This window comes from Megalobrama amblycephala, linkage group LG7 (assembly GCF_018812025.1).
Source record: "Megalobrama amblycephala isolate DHTTF-2021 linkage group LG7, ASM1881202v1, whole genome shotgun sequence".
NCBI lineage: Eukaryota > Metazoa > Chordata > Actinopteri > Cypriniformes > Xenocyprididae > Megalobrama > Megalobrama amblycephala.
Genome location: NC_063050.1, coordinates 33,000,359 through 33,013,169, shown reverse-complemented (window position 1 = coordinate 33,013,169; position 12,811 = coordinate 33,000,359). Strand labels below are relative to the sequence as shown.

Sequence of the window (12,811 nt, the reverse complement as noted above, 5' to 3'; positions counted from 1 at the left end):
GTTTTCTGTTGTTATTATTTAGTAATTTAGAAGTAGACATCAGAGTTCAAATGTATTTTATTGTTGGTTATGAACCGACATACATTAGATAATGGAGAATAATATTCTCGTTAAAGTACATGAGTGCAAGTGCAAACAAGATAGCTCATGCTTGTTCGGAGTGCTGTTGGAGTAGACAGTAAAGTGCGCTAGCTACTTTGTCTTCATGCACACAGAAAAAGACTTAAAGCTACATCACAACATCAAATCAGAACAAACTAACATAGAATCTTCTACCTATTGGACTAGAAGCTGGAACAGTTAGCTAATACTGTAAGCAAGGTCACATAAGCAATGTTAGCAAGAGGGTTTAGGGATTGCACACAAGCTGGGATACAGGATAAACAAAGCTTACTCCACACTCCCACTAGAGGCAGATCTTAAAGTGCTTATAACAATTTAACAATAGAACAAATACCACAACAAAGACTTAAAATTCAAAATAAACATATGATTAAACATAAATATACTTCACTATTGTAATCATGGTCAAGCAGGCGCAAGTTTTACTTTTCCTTCTTCTGCTTTTGCGATGCATTTTGATAAATAACCAAGCTTTGTTTATGGAGTTGAAAAGAGGAGGGATGGTGTGGCTGACCCAAGTGTTCGCAGCCCAGCACAACATTCATTTGTTCTTCTGGGCCTTTTGGGCAGATTTCGTGACCTTCCCAGAGGTAGGGGTCTTCTTCTCAACACCCTTGATGACGCCCACTGCTACGGTCTGACGCATGTCACGCACTGCAAAGCGACCTGGGAAATGAAGATAATAAAATACCAGAGTTTAGTTATGACAATTTTTTAACAAAAAAATGGCTAACATAATTGGCAGACCCCCCTGTTTAAGACCTGCTAAAATTTTGTAATTTATTATTGTAATTATTATTTTATGAGAGCCACAGCTTATTTGGGTGCAAGTTTCAATCCTGGCCAAGTCCTTGTGTTCCCAAAGTGTTCCCCTCTTTTCCCTCCTATTACTTCCTGTCCAATCTGTCTGTGAAATAAAGGAAAAAATGCCCAAAAATAAAACTTTAAACAACTATTATTAATCATTTTGTGCCCGCCCTGGAAAGGGTGAAATATTGGGGGAAAATTCAGGTGTCTTTGCAGTAGGAGTGTCTTTGGTAATAAACTGTTTTATAGTAAACATACTAGGGGAATTCATAAATTTAAATCCAAATTAAGATCCTTACCAAGAGGAGGATACTCAGAGAAACTCTCCACACACATGGGTTTGCCTGGTATCATATCTACAATAGCAGCATCCCCAGACTTCAGGGACTTGGGATTGTCTTCTAGCTTCTTCCCAGAGCGACGGTCAATCTTCTCCTTTAACTCGGCAAACTTACAGGCAATATGAGCAGTGTGGCAGTCCAGCACTGGGGCATAACCTGCACTGATCTGACCTGGATGGTTCAGAATGATCACCTGACCAGAGCAGAAAGTGGATTATTGAATAGTTTGTAATGACAAACACCCTCCAAATAAAAGTACAGTTTAAAAAGATAAATATCTTGTTTTATTAGACCCTAACAGCCACATTCAGAACTCCCTCCAGGTAAAAAATAGATCATGAATTGTGTCCGTAGTATGGTGTACATTTTAGGACATCCTTTTAGGAAGCCTCAGACTGAAAGGCTTCAGGTCTCAGGAAAAACAACATCAGGTGTCAGGTCTTGTACAATTAGGCATCGAACGAAACAGCCTCAGAATAAAAGGCACTGCCTCGATGTGACATCACATGCACACAGTTTTCTAACTAAGTTGTATAAAACATAGACTATCCCACTGAGATTATTTTGTAAATTTGTATTATTCACTAGTTTTATTTGAATGTATAAAAGGCAGGGACGTCCACAGGGGGGTTGCTCAGGTTGCCTGGGCAACTGCCCATATGCCCTTCTCGACTCACGTTGCCCTTCCTAGGTGGAAAAAAATTAATTAAAAAATCGTACAATGGATGTAAACTCTGTTTACGTGGCTGCAGCGCTGCACGCGACCGGCACCTGAGCTGAGCCTGCATGAGCGGCACTAGAAGGAGATTGACGCGGTTGTCGGGTGAGACAAGTTAACGTTGTCGGAAAGGTGAGTAAGGTTATAATCGTTAACGAAAACGAATGAAAAAAACGAAAACTAGGTGGGAAAAAACATCGTCGTTAACTGAAATAAAAATAAAAACGAGGCATTACAAAAAAAACGATAACTAACCAAAACTGTAATGTGTGTTTGGCAAAACTAACTAAAATAAAATAAAATTATAGATTAAATGTCCTTAGTTTTCATCTTTGTCAATGTCTTTCATAGAGCAAACGTTCAGCTGCATTTCATTTCCCTGCGTCTCTCACGCGTCTCTCTCACATACTCGCGTGCGCACACCGCGCCTCCATGAGAACGAGTGTTGGAAGCAAGTTCGAGAGAGGTTGGTATCTCGTGAAAACCTTTACACAATCACACATTAAAAAGTGGTATAAAAATATTTTTAATTCTGAATATAATTTTGTCAGTGTGTTGAATTATTAGAAAAAAAATGCACACCGGAGGTGGTGATTCGGTCACGACTCGAAGCGGAGTCAATTATTCCACTTATACCACGGTTATTCTCAGTCCTTCATATAGACCGTGAGTTTTTTTTTATTTTTTTTATGGGATTTGGTAGGGGAGTGCCCTTTTTTTTTTAGGTCAGAGCAACTGCCCCTCAAAATTCCTGTGCACGTCCCTGATAAAAGGTTAGCTAAATAACACATTGCAACTAGCTTGCATTGCAAACTATTGTGAACACTTATGGACACTTAACTATGATTTTTTGTCGGATTGATACTATTTGTATAACAATAATTTTACTACAAATACCATAAACTATAGTGTAGCAAAACCATGGTTAACTACAATAACCATGTTTTTGTTTTATTTGAAGTAAAACCATGGTTAATTTTCATAAGTAAAAAATCTTTCCAGCAATTAGACTGCATTGTTATAAGCACAGCTTATAACAGAACAGAGGTTACCAAAGAAACGGCTTTATGTCTGCTGTTCCAGCGCCACCTACTGTTTCATACACCTTACATTTTCATTCAGCCTGTTGCTGTTTTTCTGCAGACCAATGTGAAAATCGCTATGTTCTTTTCTGTATAGAACCTAACCAGTGTAATATTTAATTAAAAATGTAAGATGTAAAGCTGTAATAAAATATCAGGTAGCCTACAGCTAACCTTTGGCCCCTCTCTCACTCTCTCTGTTTTTTTTATTTGTTTTTAATACTCGAATAACAATAACATAAAGAACATTGCCAGGGGATTACATAAATAACCTACAGGAACACCATCAATAGATAGATTCTACATAACTAGCATGCACGCGCACACACCTTACATCAATTTGGGAATAGTTACAGTTAAATATAAAAAAGGGGGAGAAAGAAAAAGACAACTGAGGGATGGCATTATGGTGTGATAAAAGCCAATAGAAAGTTAGGCTATACAAAAAAACTGAAAAAAAAGATGCCTTTTCATCTGATGTCTTTTATTCTGAGGCTGTTTCGTCCGATGCCTAATTGTACGAAACCTGACACCTGATGTCGTTTTTCCTGAAACCTGAAGCCTTTCAGTCTGAGGCGCGATGCAGTTTTGTCCGAAGACTGAAGCCTTTTAGTCTGAGGCATGAAGCCTTTTTGTTGTATGACTAAGGTCTGAGGATGTCCTAAAATGTACACCGTACTGTAGGCTTTGTAATTGGAACCCTATAAAACACATAACTAAGATCTTTACCTGAGCTATGAAACTCGCCGCCTCCTGTGGAGGATCGTTCTTGCTGTCACCTGCAACATTTCCACGTCGGATATCTTTGACTGAGACATTCTTCACATTAAATCCCACATTATCACCTGGAAGAGCTTCAGATAGAGCCTCGTGATGCATCTCCACAGATTTCACCTCAGTGGTCACGTTCACGGGTGCAAATGTCACAACTAGACCAGGTTTCAGAATGCCTGTCTCTACACGTCCCACAGGCACAGTACCAATTCCTACACAGTCACAGAAAGAGTGCAAAAGTTAAAGGAGGATGTTTTTTTGGTATAATTTACTGGAAATATCAGTGTTAACTTTGCAATATCAGTTTTTTTTTTCTCTTAAAATATCCTTGTGGGATTATCATACTTAAAGTTGATGTGAAACTATGCCATCCTAATATACATGAGCCTGGTTTCACAGACAGGGTTTAGATTAAACCAGGAGTAGGCCTTAGTTAAAATAAGACATCTAAGTAGCTTTTATAAACGTGCCTTAGAAAAAAACATTTCCGTGTGTTTTTGTTTTGTTTTTTGTCTTGGACTAGGCTTAAGCCTGGTCTGTGAAACCAGACAATAGAAAACTATAAGTCGTTCATAGGTCACACATCTTTACAAGAAAAAGATTAGCTATATTGTGCAGTGTGCATATGATCTTAAAATTCCTTTTAAACTAGTGTTCTTATTGAGACCCTTTCAGATTGGGTGTCCTTATACCTCCTATTTTGTACACATCCTGCAGTGGGAGTCGGAGGGGTTTGTCAGTGGGGCGGGTTGGAGGCTGAATGGCATCCAGAGCCTCCAATAGAGTCGTTCCAGAGGCACTCCCATCCTTACGAGTGATCTTCCAGCCCTTGAACCAGGTCATCTACAGAGACAACATATTATTGTAGCCAGATAAGTGAAGGTTTTGGACATTTGGAAGCTCTTTTGAAACACAATAGGAGTTACATACACTACTGTTCAAAACTTTGGGGTCAGTAAGATTTTTTTTTTTTTTTTAGGAAATTAATGCTTTCATTCAGCAAGGACACATTCAATTGATCAAGCGTGACAGTAAAGACATTTATAAATGTTACAAAATATGTATTTTTCAAATAAATGCTGTTCTTTTGAACTTTCTATTCACCAGAAAAGTCATGAAAAAATGCATCACATTTTCCACAAAAATATTAAGCAGCACAACAGTTTTCATAATTGATAATAATAAAAAAATTTTCATCACATAAAAAATAAATGTAAATGTAAATCAGTCTATTATAATGATTTCTGAAGGATCATGTGACGCTGAAGACCGGTGTAATGGCTTCTGAAAATTCAGCTTTGCCATCACATGAATAAAATACATTTTAAAAAGTATATTAGTATAAAAATAGTTCTTTTAAACTGTAATAATATTTCACAATATGACTGGTTTACTGTGTTTTTGATCAAGTAAATACAGCCTTAGTGAGCACACTTCTTTCAAAAATATTAAAAAGTCTTAGCAAATCCTAATGTTTGAATGGTAGTGTATATATTGAGAATGCATAGCATACACTAATGCATACTATTTAATCTACAAATATAACATAAGTATAATAAATAAGATGTTGGCTTGTAAAGAGATAAATTATGTAATTAAAATATCTAAAACTATTGAGTCTAATGATAATATCAAATATATACATCGTTAGGTAATATAACACTAACATTTGGGCTGGCCTCCAGCATGTTATCCCCATTCCATCCGGAGATTGGCACAAATGCCACAGTATCGGGGTTGTAGCCGATTTTCTTGATATAAGTGCTGACTTCTTTCACAATCTCCTCATAGCGCTTCTGGCTGTAATTGGGTTCCGTAGAGTCCATCTTGTTGACGCCCACGATCAGTTGTTTGACACCCAGGGTGTATGCCAGCAAGGCATGCTCACGCGTTTGCCCGTTCTTTGAGATACCAGCCTCGAATTCACCAACGCCAGCCGCCACAATCAACACAGCACAGTCTGCCTGTATCAGGAGAAATGAAAGATTATTAAAATACTTTGATGAAATAAAAAAAAAACTTTTTGGTCGGCTCTGTTATGTGATTATATAAAAACCTGTGAGGTGCCAGTGATCATGTTCTTAATAAAGTCTCTGTGTCCTGGAGCATCAATGATGGTGACATAGTACTTGCTGGTCTCAAACTTCCACAGGGAGATGTCGATGGTGATTCCTCGCTCTCTCTCAGCTTTGAGCTTGTCAAGGACCCAAGCGTACTTAAAGGAGCCTTTTCCCATCTATAAAAGGTGATGAAAAATATATGTTTAGAGAAAGATCTGTAACTGAATTTCTTGAAAAATTGCCTCTGTCACACAAGTGCATTATGCAACAGTTATTTTCAGTCCTCCAATCTGATAGGTCACATAGTGTTCCAACGGCATGGTTATGTCACTATTTTTGTATCACTTCACTGGTATTTGGTTATGGCATTCCAGACCAGTGGTGCAAAAATGGAAGTGGAATGGAAAGCAAAGTTGTGCCATTTTGCATGGAAATTTGGTATTAAGTTTGATACTGCCAAATTTTGTCAAGAAAGAAACTAGTTGTCTCAGTGTTTTTGTCCATACATTGAAAGTCAGTGGTGTCCAGTGTTGTTTTAGACCACGCATACTTACATTGTTTGGACAAAAACAGTTCTTCATTCTTCAAAATATATATTTTTCTGAACAAAGTCATACAGAGGCGCGAATACATGATGACATAATATAAATTTTTGGGTGAACTATTGGATCTTAACCTATTGTTTATAGAATTGATTATTAAGAAAACTTACATTCAAAATCTGTGACTCCTGCTGATATTCAGCACTCTTGCTTGTTTGACATTGCTTAAGTAGCTCATCCTTTACACAGTGGGCCTCTTGGTAAAATTATATACATTAACTGTCTATGATAACACTGCAACAACTTGTCTTGCATATTTAGACTGCTATACCTCTGCAGCTTCCTTCTCAAACTTTTCAATGGTCCTCTTGTCGATGCCTCCACACTTGTAAATGAGGTGGCCAGTGGTGGTGGACTTCCCTGAGTCCACATGGCCAATGACCACGATGTTGATATGGAGCTTCTCCTTACCCATCACTGGGCTCTCATTGGGTTACAGTAAGCCTACAACAGGAAAAACGAAACTAAATAATTCATCATACAAATAAGTTATTTATATTTGCGCTCGGATGTAGGCTACTGAAACAACCACATAATATAGCACTATATATTCTTCCATATTTTGTCAACTCTTCTTTATTCAGTTAATTTACAATAGGCCAATTCAATTTTTGGCTGAAAGTATTTTTTTCTCTTTTTCTTTTTTATCAGTATGGAGCAATATTTCATCATAGACCAACTATCAGTGAGTTTCATTGTCATACTTAAAAACAAACACTGTACAATACATGTACATACAATCTCTCATGTGATTAACTCATACTTCATAGCAGTAGATAGTAAATCTCTGTTATTATTATGAATGTAGTTTAGAATGATGATGAAGGTTGTATAAATGTGTCCTTTGTCTTAGAAAGGAATCTAGTGTCGAGAGTTTGGAAATTGTTAGTAGCCTACATGACCTCTACATTAAAATTTTATGAATTACAAAATTCCCATTTAAATTAACTAATATTTTAAATCATGCGTCGGCAACTTTTGACCTAAATTATTCAAATTCTTGAGATAAATCGGCTAATGTCACAGTATCCTTGAACGCTTGTCCATGTTTTTTTTCCCCAGCGTTGTCTGGGTTACAAATGTATCAGCACGAGCCACATGCCGTATGCGGCAAAACTTGACATGTAGCCTAAATAAAACGTCAAAATATTTTATTTCAGAAAATTTTAAGTATTGTTTCTTATATGGTCTCTATTTTAATAATAGTTCATAATCATTCCCACATTCACCTCATACCGAACAAATATGTCATGGTTATGTAATAATGTCATGCATGTACAGTATGGAGATGCTACACCATGAAAAGAGTGTGGCCTGATAGTCTGCTTGACAAAGAGGAAAGATGGAACGAGAATAAAAGGATATAAATGTTCTTTCCACAACAGACCCTATCAGTTACATCAGCGCCATGTTCTGTATTATGTCCTAACTAGAAATAAAACTCAAATCGCTGCACATCATGCATACCCAATAAATCATCCGACCGCTTAGCTCCACCGGCAAGTAATTATAAAGCGTTAATGTATAGAGAAAACGGAGAGAGGGTGTGTTTTTTCAGGTGTCCAACCTTGGAGAGAGGCGCCTGTAGTCCAGGGCAGCAGGAGCGAGAGTCGCGACGCTCTTGTTGTATCAGATACTGCTGTCAAGGTGCCGAGGATGTCGTCGTGCCAAGAAAGGAAGTTTCTATCTGTTCCACTAGAGGGAGCTGTCGAATAACACATGTACAGTAGCCATGTGTAGCGTATAGATTTTCAATGTGTTAAAGGGGCAGTTCAGCCAAAAATCATTTATTCATCTTCAAGTTGTTCCAAACCTGTACGAATTTCCTACTTATGACACAAAAGAAGATTTTTTTTTTAAAGAATACGGGTAACCAAACAGTTTATGGGCCCAATTGACATCCAGTAAAAATAAATAAATAAATAAATAAATAAATACAATAGAAGTCAATGGGGCCTATCAACTGTCTGGTTACTGACATTCTTCAAAATATTTTCATTTGTGTTCAGCAGAAGAAAGAAATTCATACAGGTTTGGAACAACTTTAAGGTGAGTAAATGACAGAATTTTCATTTTGGGGTAAACTATCTCTTATAACTTTTGCATGATATTGTTTCTTTAGCTTTTTTGTTACCACAAGATCTTATTAAAAACTGTTTTGGAAACGTTTTACTATGAAACCATGGTACCATCATTTATTTTGCCATATTTCCAATTAATTTTATGAATATAATTTATTGTTTAATTATTCCATCTGTAGATTCTCAATCTTAAAATATGAAAATCAATCATAAACACTAATTATAACATCTGAAAAACGATGAAAACATATATCACCTCTGATCTCTCATGGGAAAGGTGAAATTTCATATGACGATAAATAAATCAATAAAAATGCTGCAATACAGTGTCAGCGTCCATGATTAATTGATCTCACTTTGTGTTTGCTGAAAATAGGCTAAGCGTAACGTTAATTAAACGTGTAACGTTAGCTAATTTATCAGATAGGAAACAAAGTAAATTTTAAGAAAATATTGTGTTAATTATTGCTACATTATGTAACCATCTGTGAGTGAATATAAGCCGAGCAATTGCCAGAAGTGGCCAGATCTCTATAGCCAGAGTTGGGCCAGTTACAGTGAACAGGAATCGGCTCAGTGCTTTACAGCCGTAACAAATGTGCCAGAGCGAGCTGCGGGCCACAATCGGCCCGGTTAACACACGCCGATGCCGAATCTGAGACGCAGGCGCCGCGGGGCAGCCGAGCTCGGGCCGATTACTATACATGCTATCTGGGATTTCACTCACAATCCTCTCCTTACCAGACATCAGAAAGTTTGTTGCATTATAGGCCTATTATTCTTCACTTTAGTCTCTGAAATCACACAATAAAGTGCAATCAAACTGACAATGCTATTTAAACTTGTTTAATTAGAAAAAAAAATAAAATTCTCAGTCATGCAAGATTTGAAATTGCAATCCAAAAAGCACAGCACATTCTTCTGATCCACAGCATCTCATATTCAGACGAGAGCCTGAGCCCATCTAGAGCCTATTGCCCCTGACTTCAGCTATACTTAGGCTATACATGAATTATATGGCATTTGATATAATAAAGATGACCATAAGCCAAAGCCACTGTGGTACAACTATGTAAATACATACACCCATTGTTTGATGAGTGTTTGGTGCTGTTATCGTTATTACGGCCTGTTTAATCATCTACCCAGTTGTTATTACATGAAGTGACTTGAGCCAATAAATAACATCATTCACAAATGGAATCCCACTGTACCTGCCAGTAACTTTCCGAGAGCTCTGAATGTCAGCCTGAGATGAAAAACTATCAAGGTGTTTATCTGTGAACATACCTTTGACTTGGGCCTTAAAGGGTTAGTTCACCCAAAAATGAAATTTCTGCCATTAAGTACTCATCCTCATCTCGTTCCAAACCCGTAAGACCTTCGTTCATCTTCGGAACACAGATATTTTTGATGAAATCTGAGGGGTTCTTTTATACCCCATAGAAATCAACATAATCACCACATTCAAGGTCCAGAAAAGTGGTAAATACATAGTTAAAATAGTCAACGTGACTGCAGTGGTTCAACCTTAATGCTACTAAGCGATGAGAATACTTTCTGTGCGCAAAAACAAAACAAAAATAACGATTTTATTCAACAATTTCATTCACTTACGCTGTTTACATTGTATAGACAGTGCAGCACTTCCGTGTTCAACGTCAGAACACCGACTCAGTATTGGTCGACTACATGTGAGCCAATACTGAGTCAGCATTCTGACGTAGAACACGGAAGCGCTGCACTGTCTATACAACACCGACTCAGTATTGGCCGGCTCGCCAGTCACATGCATCATGCTGCTCACATGTACAGCGTCGGCGTTCTGACATAATACATGGAAGCCAGCACTGTCTATCAACATAAACAGCGTAGGAGACTGACAGGGTAGAGAAGAAATTGTAGAATAAAGTCATTATTTTTGTTTTGCTTTCGCTCACAAAAAGTATTCTCGTCGCTTCATAAACATTTAAGGTTGAACCACTGCAGTCACGTGGACTATTTTAATGATGTCTTTAGTACTTTTCTGGACCTTGAATGTGGTAATTATGTTGCTTTCGATGGAGGATAAAAAACCTCTCAGATTTCATCAAAAGTATCTTAATTTGTGTTCCGAAGATGAACAAAGGTCTTATAGGTTTGGAACAACATGAGGGTGAGTAATAAATGACAGAAATTTCATTTTTGGGTGAACTAACCCTTTAAAAACAGATAGGAATGAGCTCAGTGCACTTTGAATGAAGACTTACAATGTCTGAATCTGAGAACTTTTATGCCATAACAAATATGTCCCTTTGGAATCACATGTTACATTACTAAATAAAATAAAATATAGACATTTAACTCACACTTTAATATCCATCTCAGTTTTGCATAAGCAACAGGAAAAACATCCAAGTCTCATTTTTAGATATGTTGTCTTTCTTTCTAAACTTTCTAAGGTATGATTCTACAAGTGCATCTTTTGTAAATAAAAGAGACTAAATTTAGCTGAAAGTGGGAGTCTTCATTGTTATCAGTGTTATGTGCATGATTAATTATGAACAAAGTGTAGCAGGCCAAAACACGTGGGAAACTTTAAGTTCTAAATTAAGAGTTGTAAAAAGATCACCATCTGTGTCTCTGTAGTGCCATCACCCTTCAGATCTCTCAGAACAGCTCACTGTATGCTATATAAAGTCCTTCATATATATCTGATCCATGGAGCTGAGAGTATGGAAATGTGAGATTCCATGGTTAATTTTAAATGTTATCTCACTGTATTCATTAACAAACACCCCCATAGCATATCTATTGCAAATAACTGTCTCAATAAATATTTGAGATTTCATTGTGTGGGCTGGTTGTCTATACAGAGATAAAGCCTATGTTAGACTGGGGTGGTTCATAAAAGAATTCCTGTTGAAACTTCAGTCCAAGACCAAGGTTTATTTATATCCCTAATGAGGTCAGGGAAACTCTTACAGCCATTGACATATGCTTACATGTACAATATACAACAATTCAGCGCTGTTGAAAAAAAGTCATGCTTTAATGAGTGCTTTTTTTCCCAGAAATATTTAAAAAAAAATTTTTTACCAGAACCTGGAGCCTGGAGTTCTGATTAAATCTGACCATCAAGTTTTTTTTTTAGATATATCATTTCTCATTTGCTTCAAACAAGATTGTTTTATTGTGAAGATGGGAAAACATTCATGCAACAGTTCATTTCTTAATAAATGCATAAATTGTATTGTACTCCAGTTATAGCTAATTTTCCTGAATCTCTCTCTCATTCTCTCATCCTTGCTGCCTCTATGATTGGGTGATATTTTTATAAATCTAGGTCCTGAGGCCACCTGGGGAAAACAGCACCAAATTCAGGCCATGTAACAAACCCGAGCCGAGCAAAAAGGACTTCGACGATGATGCGTCATATCACAACTTTCCACAAACAGAAACAAAACACAGGTCATGACATAGTGAAACAGGACTAACAGCTCAGCAGCACAGACTACAGACACCTGTTTCATTCATCAAATCTGGATTGAGATGTAAAGCTTTTTGTTTATCATTGGAAAGGAATATCAAAGATATGGTAAGTGTCTCTTTTCCTTTTTTGTCTGCCAAAAAGGAATGCATCTGATTACATAACTGAAGTATTATGGGTTTAGTTTAAGACAGTTTTGTCATTGATGCTGGGAATGGAAAGCAGACCAGAGATCTCTAAGAATGAACCTCGTGACACATCTAACTGGAATTTTTTTCCCCCAGGCATAACAGTGTAAGCTATTCAGACCTGCAACATACAATCTCAGAGAGCATTTAATTGCAGTTTCTGTAATATTTTTGTTTTACATCAGTAATCATCATGCAGTTTCAAATGGAACTGCATGCTTCAGTTATGCTGATTGTCACTGTGAACAGCGGATCAGCAGAGATAATCTACTTTCAATATGTAGTTACTAAATGCCATCTGCTAGAGGCTTCATATGGTCACTGAAATTTACAATGGAACACAGTCCACACCAAGACAAACAGGAGGGAGACAAAATGTCTAGAGCAAATGGTTTCATCATAAATCTTCACGTAATTTTATTGGCAGTTTACTGTCAGTATAGTGAACAGTGATTTTGCCTTGTTTTCTTGTCTTTTGCACTATGCTCAGATTTGTTTTGTGGTAATGACATTTAGCCTATCTGAATGCATTGCTGTTTCAAACCTTCTCTCCTTCTTTACTTTCA

The 12,811-nt window shown here is 37.1% G+C and overlaps 1 protein-coding gene across 3 annotated transcripts; it reads right to left on the bottom strand.

Annotated features, from left to right (window-relative positions):
- Positions 1-39: 39 nt before the first annotated feature.
- eef1a1b (eukaryotic translation elongation factor 1 alpha 1b) lies at positions 40-8,218 on the bottom strand. 3 transcript variants are annotated; one of them, XM_048197132.1, is made up of 8 exons: positions 8,075-8,217; positions 6,779-6,951; positions 5,902-6,081; positions 5,513-5,809; positions 4,538-4,688; positions 3,801-4,057; positions 1,230-1,464; positions 40-789 (listed from the first exon to the last, which is right to left on the bottom strand). In XM_048197132.1, the coding sequence occupies exons 2-8, from the start codon at positions 6,920-6,922 to the stop codon at positions 665-667; spliced, it is 1,389 nt and encodes a 462-aa protein (XP_048053089.1). In that variant the 5' UTR covers positions 6,923-6,951; positions 8,075-8,217; the 3' UTR covers positions 40-664. The 3 variants fall into 3 exon arrangements, with proteins under 3 accessions (XP_048053089.1, XP_048053090.1, XP_048053091.1); XM_048197133.1 differs by having other exon boundaries at positions 7,975-8,123; XM_048197134.1 differs by lacking the exon at positions 40-789 and adding an exon at positions 875-1,030 and having other exon boundaries at positions 8,075-8,218.
- Between the last annotated feature and the right edge of the window lie 4,593 nt (positions 8,219-12,811).

Coding starts and splice junctions, on each gene's coding strand:
- eef1a1b (XM_048197132.1), bottom strand. CDS start 6,922: ATGGGTAAGGAGAAGCTCCATATCAACATCGTGGTCATTGGCCATGTG. Junction 4,689..5,512: donor TGCTGGAGGCCAGCCCAAAT/GTTAGTGTTATA, acceptor TTGTCTCTGTAG/ATGACCTGGTTCAAGGGCTG. Junction 1,465..3,800: donor CGGCGAGTTTCATAGCTCAG/GTAAAGATCTTA, acceptor TGCTCTGGTCAG/GTGATCATTCTGAACCATCC.